Source organism: Lepus europaeus, chromosome X (assembly GCF_033115175.1).
Source record: "Lepus europaeus isolate LE1 chromosome X, mLepTim1.pri, whole genome shotgun sequence".
Taxonomy (NCBI): domain Eukaryota; kingdom Metazoa; phylum Chordata; class Mammalia; order Lagomorpha; family Leporidae; genus Lepus; species Lepus europaeus.
Genome location: NC_084850.1, coordinates 24773261 through 24795893, shown reverse-complemented (window position 1 = coordinate 24795893; position 22633 = coordinate 24773261). Strand labels below are relative to the sequence as shown.

Below are 22633 nucleotides of genomic sequence, written 5' to 3'. Positions count from 1 at the left end.
CTGAGGGGAGAAAAGAGTAATTGAAATGCGTATAGTCACCAGGTTTGGAGATTGTGTCTTTTCTAGATTTAGTGCTAGAGTATTGGAGGCAAAGTTGAATAGGTGGTGAGGACATTTGCTGGGATTAGAGGGAAAGAGAATAATATGTAGAAAATTTGATAAGATAACTTTTGGCCAAGTTCTCTGCATGCTATTGCTTTTCCATTCCCCTAGAGGTTTCTCATGCCTATTAAGAAATGGTGAAATACAGTGGGTAAGAACATGGGATCTGAAGCAGAGTAATGTGGTATGAACCTTGTCCCCCCCCCATTGCCTGGTTGTATAACTTGGGATAAATCACTCAATTTTTCTGTCCCCAGTTTCTTCATCTGTGAAAAAAATGGTTGCAATTTTACCTATCTCATGATTTTACTTGAAGACTAGTTAAACGAATTAACACACATGGAGGGCTTAGAACAATACCTGACAAATTGCAAGCACTAAATATCACCTGAGTCAATTTACTATTGGATTATGTGGAGATGCAATGACAACTGCTCAATATGAAAGAGGGTGAACTTTTCTCCAAAAGTTGATGTTATAGTTTTCTAATTAGAGTAAGTATACAACAGGGACATATGGCTTGTTTCTATTCTCAGTGGTATATCTATATTTTTTATGTTCCAGGAAATCAATGAATACAAATATATCCCAGTAGAGAGGCTGTGGTCCATAGAGGATGGGATTCAGAGTGGTTTCTAACAAGGAGGCTTGAGGCTGTGTCCTGAGCCTTAGGGCAATCCTTAAAACCAGAAGCACAGACAAAACAATCAGAGATTTCTATTCCAGTCCTGTTTCCTGTCTTCTTCTATATTAGGAAGAGGAAAGGTTCATATGTTGGCGGGAAAAATCAACTACTTTTTCAGTGAAGTGAAGCCGTTGCTTTCTGGAATAGCTTTGGAAATAGCCACATAACATCTGGGTAAGTTCCATGAGAGGGTCAGCCTCAACTTGCAAATGAACATTTGCTCCCCACATTCACTGCAAAGGTGCTGTACTAACATAATGACTTGAATATGAAAGGCAAAAGCCTGCAGATAGATATACATCTGGTTGTAAAAGATGATGACTTGTTGGAGAGAGATGAAAACAGGTGAATGAAGCTAGCTGGTATGATGCCTTGAGGGTCAAATCAGGAATGTGGGCTGTCTAACTTTGCTAATACAATTTGCATTAATAAAAAGCCTGGATTACATGAACATAATAATATGCCAGTTTTTTGTTTTCAGCACATTCTGTACATATGAAATGGCGCAGGGTTGCCTAGCAGAGGTCCCACCAGATCCAATCCTGCCTGATTTATAATTAGCACATTTATTTGTTGATATGCAAATTAGTCCAGTAAATACTGTGTTATTAAATGAATGCAACATTCTTCCCACAATCTTGCTCCAACTATTCATTAATGCTACTGAACTTTTTCATCATAGAAGGTACAAAGTTAAACAGGAAAACAGCAAAAGTAAGTAAATTTATACAGTGGAAGTTTTGTTAGATTGGGAAGATAGTACGAAGACATGGCAGATCTTTGAGTAAGTAGCAAATACATAAAATGGATCTCATAAGAGTACAAAGAACAGTTTGTAAAAAGTGCACATTGGAATAAGCAAAGATAAAGCTTCCTATTTTTAAGCACATTTCCTCTTATTTAGATTTACGTAAGTATGAGACAAACCTTTTGGAGTCAAAATTCAAAGCCTAACTCTATTACTTACTAGCTCTGTGACTAACTGAGCAAGCTCTTACATGCCTAGAATATAGATGATGCTCAACAAATATTAATTGTTGACCCTATCCTTCAAATAAATTGATATAAGCAATGTAGTGGCAATATAGCACAGTGTTTAAGTAAGAAGGCTCTGAGGTCAGACTGATGAAGCTCGAAATCCTGAATCCATCTTATTCGACCTCTTTAATTTTTTATTTCCTCACTTGTAAACTGGTCCTCTTAGTAGTTCTACTTAACTCACAAGGTTGTGGTGAATATTTGATAAGATAATCCATGTAATGTGCTTCACACAGTACCTGCAACATAGTAATCCCTCAATGAACTCAGGCTCTTAAAGTGTTAGCTTTATTTTTTCTTCCTTTTGACTCCTACTCAACCATTATTAATGGTCTTGTTTGGGATTCTAAACATGACCTCTGTTGTTTAATTTAGTGGACAGTCTTACATGACTTCTCTGAAGTAATGCAAATGAATGCTTTCTCCTTGTTGATATGTGACAAGAGGGATGAATTCAGAAAGATTTGAAGAAGAGAATTATTTAGTGGATAAAATTTTGAATCAGATGCCAGAATGAGACTGTGGAGTCTCTGGAGCACTAAAAAATTATCAGCTCCAGGAGTAGGAAACATCCAACCTACTGGCTATATAAGGCCCTCAAAATCATTTGGTCTGGCCCTGCCAAGACAACTGCAGGCAGGACTTGAAATTCAATGAATCTGTGGCAGGCTGATTTTTAAGTTGATGATTCTGTATGGCCCTCAGATGATGTTATAAATATCCAAATGACCCTTGGCAGAATAAAGGTTCCCCACCCCTGCCCCTGAATCATCACATGTACGTTGGATACTCACCTGTCCAAAGGCAGGAGTTGGTTTAGACCTAATCTGGAGGTTCCCTTTTGCCTTTACAGTTGTGATCTTTTCAAATTAATGAATATTTGTGTAACAATAGCTAAAACCTCACATTTAACATGGGTCCTTGCAAACCTCATAGCCCCAAATTTAAAGTAGGTACTCTTTGTAGTTTAAAGATGATGAAAAATCTTAGAAAAGCTCAGAAAACATTATCATACAGATAGATAGAAACCCATAATATTCACTTTTTCATTCATTCATTCATTCACTCTTGTTTAAATGCAACTGATATTTATTGGTCACCGTACTTTGCACCAGGCACTTGTATTTAGCAATGATGTACAGCCCTGAACGTAGAAGATAAAATCCATCCCCCCTGTGAAATTTGTTTTTCAATAGGAGAATAATATGATCAAGACCTGGCTCATTCCAAGGCCTGATTCTACTCTATAACGTGGTGCACCAATGGGCTGTTGTGTCATGTTACCGTCTTATAGTGAAGTTGAATTCTTCCCTTTTTAGATGCGGCAGAACCATGCACAAAGAAAATCAGAGTACTATCTCTGAATTCTTCCTCCTGGGACTCATGGTGGGATCTGAAAAGCAGCAGCTCATTTTCATGATATTTCTGTGCATGTATCTGGTCACCATGGTGGGAAACATACTTATCATTCTGGCTATTATCAGTGATGCTCACCTCCATAGCCCCATGTACTTCTTCCTTGCCAATCTCTCCTTCACCGACATCTGCTTCACAACCACTGCAGTCCCCAAAATGCTAGCAGATATGAGAAGCCAAAGCCCAAGCATCTCCTTTGCAGGATGTCTTGCACAAATGTATTTTTTTATGCTCCTGGTGGACCTAGATAATTTCCTCTTGGCAGCCATGGCCTATGACCGGTACATTGCCATCTGTCGCCCGCTACATTATGCTGCATTACTGAATCCCAAGCACTGTGCCCTGTTGGTTGTGACTCCATGGGTTATCTCCAACCTTGTCTCAGTGTTGCATCTCAGTCTGCTGAGCCACATGACTTTCTGTGATCAGAGGGCAATCCCACACTTCTTCTGTGACCTGGAACCCATTTTAAGACTTGCTTGCTCGGACACCCAAATCAACAACCTGCTAATTCTAATCATTGGTGGAGTGGTTATCTTCATCCCCTTCACCTTTATTCTTGTCTCCTATGCGCTTATTGGCAGCACTGTGCTTGGGGTTCCGTCAGTCAAGGGGAAGTGGAAAACATTCTCTACATGTGGCTCCCATCTCTCTGCTGTGTCTCTCTTCTATGGATCCATCATTGGGGTCTACTTTCTCCCCTCTTCTACTTACTCAGCACAGAGGGATAATGTGGCTGCTGTCATGTATACAATTGTAACCCCCATGATGAACCCCTTCATCTATAGTCTAAGGAACAAGGACATGAAAGGAGCACTGAGGAGACTACTCAGCAGACAAAGCTTATTCTGGAGTCCATGAGCCCTACTGAAAGAGGCACCTGCATCAACTTCTTCCTTAGGACAAGCGTGTAGAGGATCTGGAGCCTCAGGCTACTGTGCTCTCTTAGTAGTTGCCTGCCTATAAATTCTTGCACCAAATCCTGGCCCAAGACCCTAGATCATACCCATCTCCTCGCGAAAAAACAACAAACAAAACAGAAAACCCACAAAAAAACCACTTCTTTGTTCCAAAGTGTTCATTCACAACTTACAGGCAGAGTTTTCTGTGAAAATTCGTAATTGTATAGTCAGTGCTTAATAATTGTTCCTAATTTTTGGTTTATGTCTCTTTTCTCCCTCTATCAAACCTTACATGTTAGATCATAGGGAAGGAAGGAAGGAAGGAAGGAAGGAAAGAAGGAAGGAAGGAAGGAAGGAAGGAAGGAAGGAAGGAAGGAAGAAAAGAAAGAAGGAACTGATGATAGTACCTCAAAATCTTCTTCAAGGGTGTTTCAAATATTCCATAGTAAATGGTCTTTTTTAACTTTTATTTAATAAATATAAATTTCCAAAGTACAGCTTTTGGATTAAAGTGGCTCCCCCCCCATAACTTACCTCCCACCCGCAACCCTCCCATCTCCCGCTCCCTCTCCCCTTCCATTCACATAAAGATTCATTTTCAATTCTCTTTATATACAGAAGATCAATTTAGTATATATTAAGTAAACATTTCAACAGTTTGCACCCACACATTGAAACACAAAGTGTAAAGTACTGTTTGAGTACTAGTTATAGCATTAATTCACGTTGTACAACACATTAAGGACAGAGATCCTACATGGGGAGTAAGTGCACAGTGACTCCTGTTGTTGACTTAACAATTGACACTCTTGTTTATGGCGTCAGTAATCACCCTAGGCTCTTGTAATGAGTTGCCAAGGCTATGGAAGCATTTTGAGTTCGCCGACTCAGATCTTGTTTAGACAAGGTCATAGTCAAAGTGGAAGTTGAAAGGTACCTCCTTCTTTGATGGCCCATTCTTTCCACTGGGATCTCACTCGCAGAGATCTTTCATTTAGGTCACTTTTTTTTTGGCCAGAGTGTCTTGGCTTTCCATGCCTACAATACTCTCATGGGCTCTTCAGCCAGATCCGCATGCCTTAAGGGCTGATTCTGAGGCCAGAGTGCCACTTAGGACATCTGCCATTCTATGAGTCTGCTGTGTATCCTGCTTCCCATGTTGGATTGTTCTTTCCTTTTTGATTCTATCAGTTAGTATTAGCAGACACTAGTCTTGTTTGTGTGATCCCTTTGACTCTTAATCCTATCATTATCAACAATTTTGAACTGAAACTGATCACTTGGACTAGTGAGATGGCATTGGTACATGCCACCTTGATGGGATTGAATTGGAATCCCCTGGCACATTTCTAACTCTACCATTTGGGACAATTCTGATTGTGCATGTCCCAAATTGTACATCTCCTCCCTCTCTTATTCCTACTCTTATATTTAACAGGGATCACTTTTTAGTTAAATTTAAACAACTAAGAATAATTGTGTGTTAATTAAAGAGTTCAACCAATAGTATTAAGTAGAACAAAAAATACTAAAGGGGATAAAGTAGGAAGTTGTTCATCAACAGTCAGGACTAGGGCTGATCAAGTCACTGTTTCTCATAGTGTCCATTTTAGTTCAAAAGGTTTCCTTTTTGGTGCTTGGTTAGTTGTCACCGATCAGGGAGAACATATGATATTTGTCCCTTTGGGACTGGCTTATTTCACTCAGCATGATGTGTTCCATATTCCTCCATTTTGTTGCAAATGACCAGATTTCATTTTTTTACTGCTGTATAGTATTCTATAGAGTAAATATTCCATAATTACTTTATTCAGCCTACTGTTGATTTAAGTTGATTCCATGTCTTAGCTATTGTGAATTGAGCTACAATAAACATCGAGGTGCAGACAGCTCTTTTATTTGCCAATTTAATTTCCTTTGGGTAAATTCCAAGGAGTGGGATGGCTGAGTTATATGGTGAGGTTATATTCAGGTTTCTGAGGAATCTCCAGACTGACTTCCAGAGTGGCTTACCCAATTTTCATTCCCACCAACAGTGGGTTAGTGTCCCTTTTTCCCCACATCCTCGCCAGCATCTGTTGTTGGTAGATTTCTGAAAGTGAGCTATTCTAACCAGGGTGAGGTGAAACCTCATTGTGGTTTTGATTTGCATTTCCCTGATTGCTAGTGATCCTCAACATTTTTTCGTGTGTCTGTAGGCCATCTGGATTTCCTCTTTTGAAAAATGTCTATTGAGGTCCTTGGCCCATCTCTTAAGTGGGTTGTTTGTTTTGTTGTTGTGGAGTTTCTTGAACTCTTTGTAGATTCTGGTTATTAATCCTATATCTGTTGCATAGTTTGCAAATATTTTTTCCCATTCTGTTGGTTGCCTCTTCACTTTCCTGACTGTTTCTTTTGCCATACAGAAACTTCTTAAGCTGATGCAGTCCCAATTGTTAATTTTGGCTTTGACTGCCTGTGCCTCCAGGGACTTTTCCAAGAAGTCTTTGCCTGTGCCTATATCTAGCAGGGTTTCTCCAATGGGTAAATGGTCTTAGAAGATGCTTATTGGGGCCAGTGTTGTGGCATAGTGGGTAAAGCTGCTAATTACAACACTGGCATTCCAATTTGGGTGTCAGTTTGTGTCACAGCTGCTCCATTCTCAAATCCAGTTCCCTGCTAATAGCCTGGGAAAAGCACTGCATGATGGTCTAAGTCTTTGGACACTGAAACCCACATGGGAGATCCAGATGAGCCTCCTGGCTCCTGGATTTGGCCTAACCCAGCAGCCATCTGAGGAGTAAGCCAGCAGATGGAAGATCTCTCTCTCTCTCTCTCTCTCTGCCTCTTCCTTTCCCTCTCTCTCTCTATCTCTCACTTTCAAAATAAATCTTTACAAAAAGAAAAATATTTATTTTGGTGCCAATAGGTTATAATTACCAAGATTTTGTTGATGTTATTCAGGATACCTTGAGCTCTTTGGGTGACTCTTAAAGTCTCAATAACACTCCCCACACATACATACATAGTCTCTCTCTCTCTCTCCCTCTCCTTCCCCCCCCCCCTCTCTCTCACACACACACACACACTCACAAACACCTTTAACATTTTATTTTTCAGAATATTCTATTTTTACTTACTCCATGTCGACGTATATGCCTTTGCTAAACTTAGGATATAATGTCAAACCCTTTCTTTGACTATAGGTCAACTGAGTTCACTGCAATCATTCTTATATGAACCTTATCAACATAGCATCATTTTTGAATTCTAATTTCATTTTTTAAGTAAAAACTTAAAGACACGCAGAAACCAAGCCAAATGTATCATTTTCCTTTGGTAGTTTTCAATTTTGTCCTCAATCTTTTTATTTCTGATTCAACAACAGCATATTTAGTGATCTGCCTTTATTGAGTCTTTTCAATGCATGCAACTTCATTTTATAGAACCAACTTTCTTTTGCCCTCATTCTGCATTGGTTCATATAATTCTAATTAGACTTAAATTAAGTTTAATTAAAATTATAATTGCATAAACAAGTGCAACTCACACAAACAGGTTTTGGGAAAAACACAATTGACTCTTGGGATAAGACTTAATACTTTAGACATAGTAGGGAATTGCCAACTCACTACAAGTATTCATTAGGGCATGGACATTGGCCAGAAAGTTTTGTACAGGGAATGGATAGTGTCCTTAATTCAGAGAGTTTACGTCATGATCAATTAAGAGTGTATTTTAAAAAGATACAAGCAGAGACACCCTGATTAAAGCTGAGGCAGGGGACTTGAGGGCTTGCCTTATCAGCCTATACTCCTCACTTCATCTTAGGTCATATATGGAAATTTGGTCTCCAAAAGGAAACAATAATTTATGCTATTGGCTGGCTATGTGTTACCCATGCCCTGAGAAATGCGTTCTCTCCTCCCTTGCCCCTTCTAAACCGCCCATGGCTCTTGTTACAGGATAATTTCTCTCCACTTCATAGACACAATGACCAAGTTAATGAGAGACGAGCAAAAATTATGATACACAAGAAAGAAGGTTATCGTGTGTAACAGTGGCCACACTAACAAAATGAGAATTCAGTTCTCAGATACACCATCAGGGGCCATAGTGGATCAGAAGGAGCTAGAGCAGACCATGTACATCCTAATAGATGTTGTGTAAATGACAGATAACCCTCTCCTGTGGTGCCTTAATTGAAAATGAGATTGCCAAAGAAAAAGCTGTACCCCAGTGTTTTTGTTTTTGCCATTTGAGAGGAAGAGGGGCATTTTGGAACATGTAGCTTCCAGAAGGCAGATATGCTATGTCTTCTTCATTTCTAAGGCCCTCCTTTCCACTTTGGTGCCACTCATGGAGAAGCAGATAAAATTGTTAAATAAATGAGCAAAAAGATCTTGGGCACAATTTTGACTGTGTCTGATTTGATGTAAATGAATCACCTTATCAGAAAACCTGATTGCATACTCCATGTCCCCAACAAATTCACTTGTAAAATCAATCAGGGCCTATAGGTTATAATTTGAAAAGCCTCAAAAATATAAAAAAGAGGTATGCATGACCTCCTGATCCAGTTGCAAATAAAGAAATAATTGCCTTATTATACTAATATATATTATATATCAGTATGTAATATAAATATAATATAAATATATAAATACAACTATGCTTTCAATGGCACATAGAGGAGAATGACTCCTGTCCCTACAGTCTAAGACAAGCAACCTTGGTGCAGAACAGTCAACAACACAGAAAAATATATATATATATAAATTCAATTGTGAACTGAAGTTGATCACTTGGACTAGTGAGATGGCATTGGTACATGCCACCTTGATGGGATTGTATTGGAATCCCCTGGCACGTTTCTAACTCCACAATCTGGGGCAAGTCCAATTGAGCATGTCCCAAATTGTACATCTCCTCCCTCTCTTTTTCCCACTCTTACATTTAACAGGGATCACTTTTCAGTTAAAATTTAAACACCTAAGAATAATTGTGTGTTAATTACAGAGTTCAAACAATAGTACTAGAACAAAAAAATACTATAATGGAAAAAGTATTGCATTGTACATCAACAGTCAGGACAAGAGCTGATCAAGTCATTGTTTCTCATAGTGTCCATTTCACTTCCGCAGGTTTCCCCTTTGGTGCTCAGTTAGTTGTCGCCGATCAGGGAGAGCATATGATATTTGTCCCTTTGGGACTGGCTTAATTCACTCAGCATGATGTTTTCCAGATTCCTCCATCTTGTTGCAAATGACTGGGTTTCATTGTTTTTGACTGCTGTATAGTATTCTATAGAGTACATGTCCCATAATTTCTTTATCTAGTCTACTGTTGATGGGCATTTGGGTTGGTTCCAGGTCTTAGCTATTGTGAATTGAGCTGCAATAAACATTAATGTGCAGACAGTTCACAATTGATCACACTGATAGGTCTAAGAGTCAAAGGGAGCACACAAACAAGACTGGTGTCTGCTAATACTAACTGATAGAATCAAAAAGGGAGAGAACGATCCAACATGGGAAGTGGAAGATACAGCAGACTCATAGAATAGCAGATGTCCTAAATAGCACTCTGGCCTCAGAATCAGCCCTTAAGGCATTCGGATCTGGCTGAAGAGCCCATGAGAGTATTGTAGGCATGGAAAGCCAAGATACCATGGAAAAGAAAAAAAAAGAAGACCTAAATGAAAGATCTCTGCGAGTGAGATCCCAGTGGAAAGAACGGGGCCATCAAAGAAGGAGGTACCTTTCTCTGAAGGGAGGAGGGAACTTCCACTTTGACTATGACCCTATCGGAATAAGATCGAAGTCGGTGAACTCTAAAGGCTTCCATAGTCTTGGCAACTCATGACTAGAGCCTAGGGAGATTACTGATGCCATAAACGAGAGTGTCAAATTGTTAAGTCAGCAACAGGAGTCACTGTGTACTTACATCTCATGTGGGTCTGTCCTTAATGTGTTGTCCAATGTGAAGTAGTGCTATAACTTGTACTGAAACAGTATTTTTACACTATGTGTTTCTGTGTGGGTGCAAACTGATGAAATCTTTACTTAGTATATACTGAATCGATCTTCTGTATATAAAGATAATTGAAAATGAAAAAAAAATCTTGGTTTTTAATTGGAAATTGCATAGAAAATTAACCAATTTTTAAAAAATATCATGTAGGATCTCTGTCCTTAATGTGCTGTACATTGTGATTTAATGCTATAACTACTACTCAAACAGTATTTTTCACTTTGTGTTGAAATCTTTACTTAGTATATACTAAACTGATCTTCTGTATAGAAAGAGAATTGAAAATGAATCTTGATGTGAATGGAAGGGGAGAGGGAGTGGGAAAGGGGAGGGCTGTGGGTGGGAAGGAAGTTATGGGGGGAGGAAGCCATTGTAATCCATAAGCTCTACTTTGGAAATTTATATTCATTAATAAAAGTTTTTTAAAAATTCAATATGCCATTAAATGAATAATGCTTTTACACTTTGAACAAGCCAAAAATGACATACCTACTGGAAATTATGGTGTAGGAATATTTTTTAGAATAAAACAATGGACGCAGAATCAGATAGACCTGGCTTTGATTCCTGGCTCTCCAATTCCTAGTTGTAGGACCTTGGGAAAATCATTTCACTTATTCAGTCCTCAATTTCTACATGTGAAAAATGAAGTTGATAGTTATTATAGTTGATTATATATAATTATTTACTTCAAAGATTGAATAAAATATCTGATATAAAGAGCATAGCACATAATATGTGATTATTAAATGTGAATCTCTCTGTTTCATCCTTCCTTACATACTTAGATCTTGCTAGCCAAAAGTGACAGTAACTACATTTCAGGTCATCTGGAAGTTTGACTTAAGGAGGACAGGTATTTAAAATGCTTCCCCAAAAGAACAAAATAATATAATTGAAAAGAGAAATAAATTTGAAGAAAAAAATAGAAGAGAGTTATATGAGGGCTCAAAGGAAAGCTTCAGTTCAAGGTAATATAATTATGTATCAAACATTAAGAAAAATAAGAATATACTTAAGCATCTTCTTTTCCAGATGGGTTTTGAACCTTATGAAAGAGCCTTTTCAAAAAATACATCACTTCCATCTTTCTCATACACTAGATAATGAGTTCAACAAAGGGTTTATTACCATGCAGAAGATGAATGCAACCTAGTCTGGGTCTAGAGAATAGTTGGAACCATATCTCATCAATATAATTGTCACATAGAAGAAAATTACAGTAATTAGGTATGAGAAAAAGTGGAAAATGCTTTGGGTTTGACTGCATTTTAGAGGATCCTCAAAAAAGGAGTAAAGATCACCAGTGGGTAGTTCATCTGGGTGAGGCTCCCACTGAAAAGTAACAAATAATTTACTGTGTGAGTGTATGAGCAGGACAGGACCAAGAGTGGGGATGTGTCACAAAAGAAATTGTTGATGATTTGGACTCACAGAAGCCAAACACAAAGGTTGAACTTCCTAAAAAGCCAGTGTGGATAACTCCACATTGGTAATATGCAAGGAACGTGGTGAGAGGATAGAGGAAAGGATATCTGATTGCCATGTAAAATTCCTAGGCCAGAGAGGTTCCAAGAAACATGGAACAGTCACAAAGAGCAAGTACATTAGCATTTGGATCATACAACAGGAGAAGGAATAGTCTTTTCTGTCAACAAATTCACCAGCACTTTGCAGAATGTGGCCAGGGACAAATATAAATACATGAAAGATAAGTTTCATGAGAATAAGTAACTGGAGATTGGAAAAAGGATCAATATTGATAAGCATCAGCAAGACAAAGTTTCTCCCAAAAGAAACTACACACCAAAGAGAACACGTGAATTTAGAGATTCTATGTGATGCCAGATTTAAAAAAAAAAAACTGTCACAAAATTTTGTCAACAAAATAACAAAATTTTGTGTATCACAACCACAAGTGCTGCATCTTAATAGCTCAGCAGAAGAATGTTACATTGGTAGAAGTAATAAAACATCTACACACAGTACACAGAGTAGTTGATGAGGTTATGGAAATATTGCCTTGGAATATAGGCTATGGCAATATATGTGAATGGAGGTCTTTATTTCTGGAGGTCTGCAACATAGGCCTTCCTACAGATCTCACCTGGGATACAAGTTGGTATGTTATGTCAACCACATCACTCCCTTGTCTCAATACATTATCTCTGTGGCTTCTCAGTACATTATCTCTGTAGCTTCTCATCTCTCCTATATCGAATATAGTCTGGTACTTTGTGTGCAGTAGATGCTGTGATAAATTTTGATAATACAATCCAACTTTGGGGAAAACAATTGGAAAATAACCCACAAGAAGGAAGCAGTGTTTAATACAAAGGTATTAATTATGAAAAGTCAGTGCGTTTTCTAACTCATTTGTATTTTGCATGTTCAAACATGCAGTTATGAATACTTAGCTTCCAAAGATTGTTAACTTTCTCCATGTACATTTATAGTTCATGCAATGTTTTATGAGCTGACATCACTGTTTTGAAATATACAACTCCTGCACTGAAGAAGCTCACATGTTAGAGGTAAAGGTAGTCACAATATAGTGTAACGCATGCAGGTAGGGAACTACATGAGCACTGAGTCTAGATACACAGTGACTCCATCTTCAGCCCTAATGTGGGGCTTTTGGAGCTAGTAACTTAAGACACTCCAGGATCTCAAATCCCTACTGCCACTTTTTTAGAATGATAGCACTCTGAGGTAAAGTATCTACCAATTCAGGAGGACCACGGTACTGAAATACTCAATGTTTGCTAAGACCCTGTCACACAATGCTTTTGTACACAGTACCCTACTTACTTCTGCCAAATTCTTATATTTTCTGATGATTCATATTTGCTTAAAATTACACAGTTCTCGAATATCCAAGGGAAATGTTCTTCATGCACTCAGCATACACTTGAATATATTCTGTATAATAGACACAGTGATAGTAACATGAAGCAGTGGAGAAAATCTAAAATGGTGAAATAGCAGGGGAACACAAAGCTAAGAGGAAAAGAAAAGATGTGCTCAGGTAGCATTTCAGAATGGTCAGAGAAGTCTTTGCTAACATTTTCATGGTAGGTCAATTAATTTAAACATGTTTCTGATAATAATGTTTATGACATTATTATAAATGTGGAAAATAGAATTGCTTGATTTGAAATCTCACAGGCCAATTAAAGAGAGCTCACCTTAGTTTCTAGTATCTAGATGAAGGATACTTAACTGTGATGATACCCATTGAAGTGAAATGGACACTATGAGAGACAATGACAGGATCAGCCCTTGTCTTGACTGTTGAGGAACAACTTGCTATTTTATTCCTTTTAGTATTTTTGTTGTTGTGGTTGTTGTTGTTGTTGCTCTGTTTGTTCTACATAAGACCACTGGTTGAACTCTGTAATCAATGCACAATCATTCTTAGGTGTTTAAAATTAACAGAAAAGTGATCTGTGTTGAACATGGGAGTGGGAATAAGAGAGGGAGGAGATATATAGGTTGGCACATGCTCACTCGGACTTACCTCCAATGGTGGAACTAGAAATGTGCCAGGGGATTTCAACTCAATCTTACCAAGGAGGCAGGTACCAATGCCAGCGCACTTGGTAAAGTGATAAGTATAAATACACAACCGATCAAAAAGATAGGGTATGTGTCGAAGAGATTTCACAACTAAGACCAGTGTAAGCAAATGATGAAGGATAGAATTAAAAGGGAGAGAATGATCCTGCGAGGGAAGCAGGACACACAGCAGACTCATAGAATGGCAAATGCCCAAAACAGCACTCCTGCCTCAGAATCAACCCTTGGGACATTCGGATGTGGCTAAAAGGTCCATGAGAGTCTCACAGGCATGGAAAGCCATGACACGGTGGCAAAAAACAATCTAAACGAAAGACCCTGCTGAACAAGACCCCAGCAGAAGGAACAGGCCATCAAGGAGAGAGGCGCCTTTCTCTGAAGGGAGGAAGGAACCTCCACTGTGACACAGCCTTGACTAAACAAGTTCAGAGTCGGTGAACTCAAGGGACTTCCACAGCCTAGACAGCTCATAGCAAGAGTCTTGGGTGATTGCTGACATCATAAATAAGAGTGCCAATTGTTAAATCAACAACGGGAGTCACTGGGTACATGCTCCCCACGTAGGATCTCTGTCCTTAATGTGTTTTACTATGAAACTTAAAAACACTACTAGTGGAACAATACCCTATACCTTGTGCGGTTGTGTGAATGCAGCCTGTTGAAATCCTTGCTTAGTATATACTAAGTTGATCTTCAGTATATGAAGGTAATTGAAAATGAAACTCGATAAAGGGCGGGATGGGAGAGGGAGAGGGGAGGACCACGGGAGGGAGGGAGGTTGGGGGGAAGCCACAACAATACAAAAGTTGCACTTAGTAAATTCACATTTATGAAATAAAAAATAAAAAAAGAATACTTCACTGTGACTACTAATCAGGGCCCAATGTGTTGATAGGAGGATCCATTCTAGATTTACTTATCAAGAATCTCTATATTTGTCATTACATGTTTTTTGGTTTGTGGAATAAACAACTTCATTGAGATATAATTTTCACCCAAAAATTCATCCAATTTAGTGAATAATTCAAAGAGTGGGGGAAAAGATATGCACATATGTAATTCCAAAATTAAAGAATATTATATTTCTAATACCCTAAAAATGATATCCATCACAGTTCATTCATCCTATTGGTGGCCCTCGTTAAAGAGCTTAAGTGCTACAAGCACATGTTTATTTAAACTGAGATTTGAAAAAAAATCACCCTTATACAATTTATATGCTTCAATATGAAGGCCATTAAAAATTAACGGATGATATGGGCGCTGAATTGAGTTCTGGCTGCTCCACTTTCGACCCAGCTCCCTGCTAGTGTGCCTAGGAACACAGTGGAGGATGGCCTAAGTCACTGGGCCTCTGTGCCAGTGTGGGAGACCTGGAGGAAGCTCCTAGTTCCTGGATTCAGATTGGCTCAGCTCCAGCCACTTGGGGAATGAACCAGTGGATGGAAGACCTCTTTCTCCCTCTGTCTCTACCTCTCTATTTCTAACTGTTTCAAATAAATAAAATAAATATTTTTTAAAATGAATGGATGAAGATTTAGATTTATAGTGAATTACATTTTGGAAACCTATAGCATGTCACTTACTACATAGTCAAATGAATCACCTATCCCTCAGATTGATTGTCAAGTACAAAATCAACCCCCTCTTTTAAATTCTGCCTCAAAGATAAGCCAGCCAAATACCAAAGCACATTATTTAGCAGTAGTGGAACAAGAAAGAAACTCGAATTTACAGATATATTTTAATAGACACAGCCATGAGCACCATAATAGGATTCACTGGCATGAGCTGAATCAATAATATGTGCATAAGGCCAATTACTCGTTGTCATGGAGCAATGATCTGAACTCTGACACTATCTCCGTGGGTATCTTTTTCTCTTTATTCTCAAGATTTCCCCATTTACCAAATAAGGGGATTAGACTACATGCTTTCAAAGGTTGTTTTTTTTTTTTAACCTCAACATCCTGGGATTCTTTTAGTAAATTTCCTGATAAAAATATTGCCTTAACACCAATGCTTAATATTGGTTTACAGTATTCATAAGAAAATCAAAATCTCATTAGAAGCATTTGCAACTTCAAGTTATCCCAGCTCCAAGGGTGGCCACAGCACTCGTGTCAGGAATAACACCTTAATGTGGGTTCTTGTTCCTTGGAGCTAAATGTGTTCTTTGAACATTACATAGCACTGTATATTATTTTTAATATTCCTTTAGGAATCATACAGAAAGCCAAATAAGATGTCAAACTTTATTTGAAGAAATTAAACAATCATAGAGTTGCCTTGGCTTTACATATTTTCCTTATTACAATGCAAGAAAGGAAAGGTCTACAGAAATAATATTAGTTCCAAGTTTTGAACTTGAACAGGCAAGTGCATTTTTCTTTCTTCTCCCTAGTGAAGAAGAGTTTTATGACCTACTCACAGAACAGACATTGGAAATCTAAATCCAAGTTAATTCGATAGAGATCTTCTGGGAGTATCCACATATACAAGAAAGTCTATGTAACCCACAAAACTGTGCCTGTATTCATATATTCAATTCACAGTGTGTCTTCAGAGTAAAAGAAAAATGATGAAGTGTAGATATGGGTTAGTTTAGATTTAAAAACCCCATATATACTTAACTCAAAAGGTAAAAATTGTACACATCAAATTATACAGATATTATAATATTTAACTCAATTCATACTGATGAGAATACCTCATGACAATGAAGAAACCAAAAGGATGCTTTGTGGAATGCATCCCAATGAATATTTTGCAAAAGAACAAATAAATGTTTAATTAGAAATACAAAACATATGTAAAAATCCAACCTTCTAAATGTCAAATACCAAAAAATAAATAAATAAAAGAAAGAAAAAGAGGAGGACTTACAAAACGGTTTGTGAAAAAAACAGTCTGAAGTAAAAGCATATAAAAAAAATACAAGGTTCATTATAAATGTGATCTCCTAAATGCATGGAATGTGAGCCAGAGGGAAGGTTAAGGACAGCTTCCATCTATGTTATAAAGAGAAAGGCAGGAATTCCAGCTTCAAAAGCACCCCAAGGCCGGCGCCATGGCTCACTTGGCTAATCCTCCACCTGCGGTGCCGGCATCTTACATGGGTGCCGGGTCCTAGTCCCAGCTGCCCCTCTTCCAGTCCAGCTCTCTGCTGTGGCCCAGGAGGGCAGTGGAGGATGGCCCAAGTGCTTTGGTCCTGCACCCGCATGAGAGACCTGGAGGAAGCACCTGGCTCCTGGCTTTGGATTGGTGTAGCGTCGGCCATAGCGGTCATTAGGGGAGTGAACCAATGGAAGGAAGACCTTTCTCTCTGTCTCTCTCTCACTGTCTATAACTCTCTCTCTCTCTCTCTCTCTCTCTCTCTCTCTCTCTCACTGTCTAAATTTGCCTGGCCAAAAAAACAACAACAACAACAACAACAACAAAAATGTACAGTGACAGTTGGAAAAAAAAAAAAAAAAACAGGTGTCCATGAAGGAAAATAAGGCCCTTAAGGGAACCAAGGCAAGAAAACTCAAGTGCTCAGTGCCCCACAAGGGAGCCTTCTGACTCTGGGCAGGTGGCCATTGTCAGCTGGCTACCCATTGACGTCTGACCTGTCTCCCTGTCCATAAGCACAGGGTCTCTCTCTAGGGAAGCCTGCTCACGGGGGACAGTCTCCAGATGACGTTCACTGCAGGGTAGACTCACGCCAGAGACCTGGGACGCCTGGGAGTGGCTGGAGGTGGGGAGGGCAGGAATGAGGGGCTGAAGAGGAGGCAGTGGCTGGTGCGCATTGAGCCAGACCACAGCCGTGGACTCAGCTGATGGCGCTGGTACCTCCAGAAGAGGCAGGGGCAGGATGTCTGCCCTCGGTGCCTGCAGCCGAGTGGGGCTGTGCCTGGTGATGGCCGCTCTCAGCAAAATGTCTGGGTGCGATCAAGCGCCAATTTCCTTGCTGTGATAACAAGAGGGAAGTGACGCCCTGGACACAGCAAGGATGCTGTTTCTGCTCAATGTCTCTCTTCGACAACGGTAATTTGCCACATCAACTTACCTTCCCAGACACGAAGCATCAGAGGATTAGCTATTAAAAGAAAGACATTTGCTCGCTCATTACAGCCTGCAATGTAAAACGTCCAGAGATGCAAGGAGCCCTGTTTTCACCATTAAAATAGAAATTATTTCCGGCGGCTTTGGGAGAAAATGCAATTATTGTCCTTCCTGTCACCGTGTTTCCACACTCACCTAGAGATGAGAGCACCCCATTAAAACGGACTTGTCTTCCTTGGAATGGTGCCAACGAGTGATCTTGCCCATCCCAAAGGTGGGGGCTGGCCCCTGAGGCCTCGGCCCTTGGGATTCATGGTCAGCAAGGCAGAGGTAATTAGACAGCACTGAGTCACAGCCACTCTCATGCTCTCCGCAGGAAGAGGAAACTTTGCAGCCAAGCAAGTGAAGGGCTGGGGCATTCATTGCCCAGCCCCTTTGGCCGAGGGCCAGACCCATTCCGGCCAAGTGGCTGCATCTCCAGCCCGGCCATCTTTGAACACCCAGCCAGGGGTGGGCGTTTGGCCTAGAGGTGAAGTCACTCATTAGGATAGGCACTTGAGTCCCAGCCCTAGCGTCTAATCCCAGCTTCCTGCTGAGGTGCATCCTGGGAGGCTGTGGTGATGGCTCACATAGTTGGGTCCCTGCTCTGCCCCCAGGAAACCTCACCTTTGCATCTGTCTACACACAGGTCTTTTGCCACTTGCCTGCCCCCTCAGGGAAGGAGACACACCTGCAGCTGCACCTACACTGCTACTGGCCTCCTGGCTTTTGGCGGATCACTTAGCCCATGTGGCTGTTAAGCAACGTTGGGCAGGGTGGCGAGTGACCTCCCTGCGCTATGACCGAGGCTTTGTTCTGGCCACTGGGCTGGTCGCAGTCTCAGCTGCTCTCCCAGGCCCTCTTCGTCTCTGTTAACAAAGAGGAGCCCAGGGAGGTGGTGTCTACCTCTCAGTGCAATCTCATCCCTACAAATTCAGGATCAACCTTGTGAACGTGATTCATGCAGACCATCTGGCATCACAAACAATCATATCACCACCCAAGATGAGTGTCCAGAAGAGATCCGTAAGTAGAGCCCACACCTCCGAAACACATTCCATGTTTGTACTTCAGAGTTTTTTCTATATTGCAATGTGAATCCACTGTTATGATATAGGCATAGCAGCGATGTATTCTGATTATGGTTTTTAAAAGATCATTCTTTTTATGAAGTCCAAAATAGATTTAAAGGGAATAAAAGGGAAAAATTAAAACTCAAATTGTTGGGGTCTATGATACAGTGAGAGAGGCTTTAAGGGAACACAGAGATATGATTGGATCCAAGATGCATTTATGCATCATTACACAGCATTCATGGGTGAATTTCAAATTGACAATAAAAGTAAAGGACGATAAAAGGATGATTACCAGTTCTCTGGCTTGAATATACGATTTTGGGGGGGAGAGTTTTACTACTGAATACCGAAGTCTATGCTTGAGAGAACAGGTTGTGGGGTAAAAACTGGTAGTTCCATCAGTGTTCTAGATTTCTGTCCATTTCTCTCAAATCTCAGAAATCGAATCTGCCAAGTCAACCCCATCTTGGAAAGGCTAGCCAACCACGACCCAGTGTTCACAAAGTGTGGTACTGAATTCTCATTTTTATGTGGATCCATCATATACTGTGAAGAAAATAAGTCACCATAGATGCAACACATATACAATGACAAATATTTTGATCCAAAATTGAATCTACCATCCAGAAGTTTCCAATGAAAAAAAAAAAACACAGATATGTAAGTCAAATGTTTAGATATTTGAGATCTTATTTTTTTATCCAGATATTTTGTATCTTGTAGACCATATCTTGAGCATGCCTATGAAAATGAGGGACCACGTGGTCATCCTAAAGACCACTCAGGATAACAAGTTTTCTTCCTGGAACATTCATATAGTGAAGGATCACAGTTGTTTGACCATCTACATCACCAATGACGCAATTGCCACAACCTCAGGCATCTGGGCACATTATTACACTTTTCTTTGTCAAGGGAAGATTTGTTGAGGCTGTCATTCTTGAAGACATGTAATAAAAATGTCATGATCTGCTTCCTTCTTAAGGCAGATGCAAAGCCTAGGTTTCCATGACATCAAACAATTTAATAAAAAGTAGAAAATTCAATCAATCCATCAATCAGTCAATCCTTCCATTTCCAGAAGCATCAAACCACTTACGAGGCATAATATGACCTATTCTTTTATTGTCTTTAGGGAGAACCAGAACCTTTTTACCAACTTTCACTATGATGATACAAATAATTAAAGCAAATATCCTTCAAGTTTCCTATTTAACTGGATATTTACAACAAAAATGTTTCTGTTGCAGAATTGAATTGATGAATGTTCTGAAACCCCCATATCACTTGACGACTCTGAACAATTTAAGTTATCTTCATATTTCAAGTACCTAATACTAATAAAAATAAAGCCTGTAATAAGAGAGTAACTTTCAGCATATAAAAGTCCAGATTCTCATGATAGATTAACAGGATATGTAGGACATGTATGTATGTTGAAACTTGCATAATGTAGTGTCATTGCACTGAGCCACCCACAGACTCTTATTCTTACCCCTTTAGGGCAATAGTGTGAATTTTTGAAATTTTATTTATGGAATAACAGTCAATTTGTGGTTGATGTGATGGATCTCTCTGATGCCATGGCCTGGATCTGCTTATCTACCTATCATCTCTATCCAAATCAGTGTAACTATCAATGAAAAAACTAGAGGCAGATAACCGAGTGAAACATAAATACAAGATACACATAAAAACGTGAGGAAGGCTAATGTGATATATATATATATATATATATGATATATTTATAGTAGTTGCTGTGCAATGGTACAAAAAGACCCACAAATTTAGCTTTCACAGCCACAGATGGAAAAACAGAGGCAAATCCAATCAGCTACAAGAGTCTTGATGTTCACAAGAGCATTATGGAAATAAAATTTGCATGAGTAACTGTTTTCTTGGTGTTGAGTCCAGATTTGTGCTATGGGTCTTTATAAAATTGGAAAATATATTATAGAGAATAATGTCATCAAAAGCATCATGGCAGTGAAGTATAATAAGTAGGTAGTTGCTCAATACTTTTATTTTTGTGATGATATACTTCAATGCAGGCTGATAGTGGTAGGTCAAAGGATATTTTCATTAAGATAATTCTACAAAAAGAAAATAATATGGTCTAAATATACATCTCTCTGATGGTTAGTTTGGTTATTAAAATACAAATCTGAAGAAATGAATATATTTCATGTAAGCTATTATATATATATATATATCATTTTCCCTCTCACAACTCAGTTCTAGATAAGATGCAAGCAGCAAAAAATAAGATTATACTCTCTCATGACTAATTGGAGGTAACAGTTTTCCAGGTTGCTAATTAAGGAGCAAGTCTTAAGATTTGATGGTTTCCTAACTACCCTTGAAGTAGTTATCACATCATGAAAATTACTCGGTTTACTTAATCATTTCTGAACGTATGGCCAAATGTGAATATCATGTATTCTCCAAAATATAAGCAGATGGGCTGACAAGGTCCCAAAGTTCTGTATTTATTTCCATATTTTAAAATGCACTTGTTCAACTTAGTGTTTTAAAATATATTCACAAAGTTGAGCAACTACCACCAATTATCTAATTTTAGAACATTTTCATCACCCCTAGTAGCCCCTAACGCCAGGCACATTAGCAATCATTCTGTATTTTCCCGTCCCCACCCCAGCTACTATTCTACTTTGTGTCTTTATGATTTGCCTATTCTGTGTATTTCTTATTATACAACATGTGGCTTTTTGTGACTGGCTTCATGTGCATAGTATAATGTCTTCAAGGTTCACCTATGTATCAGTAATTCATTCCTGTTTATCACTAAATATATTCTGTTGCATTAATTTACCACATTCTGTTGATGTATTCATAAACTGATAGGCATTTTGGTGATTTCCCATGTCTGAGCTTACAATTAACACCAATATGAACTTTGATGCACACTGTTTTTGAGCACATGTTTTCAATTGTCTTGGGTATTTACCTAAAAGTGTAATTGCTGAGCCATAAAATAACATTATGTTTAATTTGGGGAGATGGTGTTCTGGTGCAATGGGTTAAACAACCCCTTGGGATGCCCCCAATTCCATATTGGAGTGCTGGTTGAGTCCTGGCCACTTCACTTCTTATCCAGTTTTCTGTAATGTGCCTGGGAAGGCAGCAGGAGATGGCCTAACTACTTGGGTTCCTACCACCCAGGTGGAAGACCGAGTTTGAGTTCCTGATCCAGGTATTTATACCATCTTCCACTGTCTTCCCAGGCACATTAGCAAAAAAAAAAAAAAATGGAGTACATCAGCACTCCAATATAGAATGGGGGACTCTTTGTCTTTTGAAACATGGGATTACAATGGAAATAACTGCATGTCTCAGATTTTATTTAAAAAGTCTCTAGGGAAACCCAAAGATAATAGGGAAGGGATGCATAAAAACAAGGACACCAGAGGAAATTCTAATGTCCAACCCATACAGATCCAGCAGTTAATATAGCCTGACTACTAGGAAAATAAACACAAAAGTTCACACTAGAGGCCAATATACTCCAGCTCCTTTTAACTAGTAGAGTATGTTTACCATTCAACAAAAAATTATAAGGCATACAAAGAAATAAAATATGAGGAATGAAGACAGCAATAATACATCAGAAGCAGACTGAATTTTATAAAGAAATCAAAATTATTAGACATGAGATTTTAAACATATTGGTTAATATGTTATCCAGAGGGAACACTTCTTACCTATAAGAACAATAC

At 39.0% G+C, this 22633-nt stretch overlaps 1 protein-coding gene across 1 annotated transcript; it reads left to right on the top strand.

Annotated features, from left to right (window-relative positions):
* The first annotated feature begins 3102 nt into the window (after positions 1–3102).
* On the top strand, positions 3103–4102 carry LOC133752518 (olfactory receptor 1468-like). The gene is given in 2 exon segments (XM_062183013.1): positions 3103–3132; positions 3134–4102. Coding segments are annotated over 2 exon segments (999 nt in total).
* The last annotated feature ends 18531 nt before the right edge of the window (positions 4103–22633 follow it).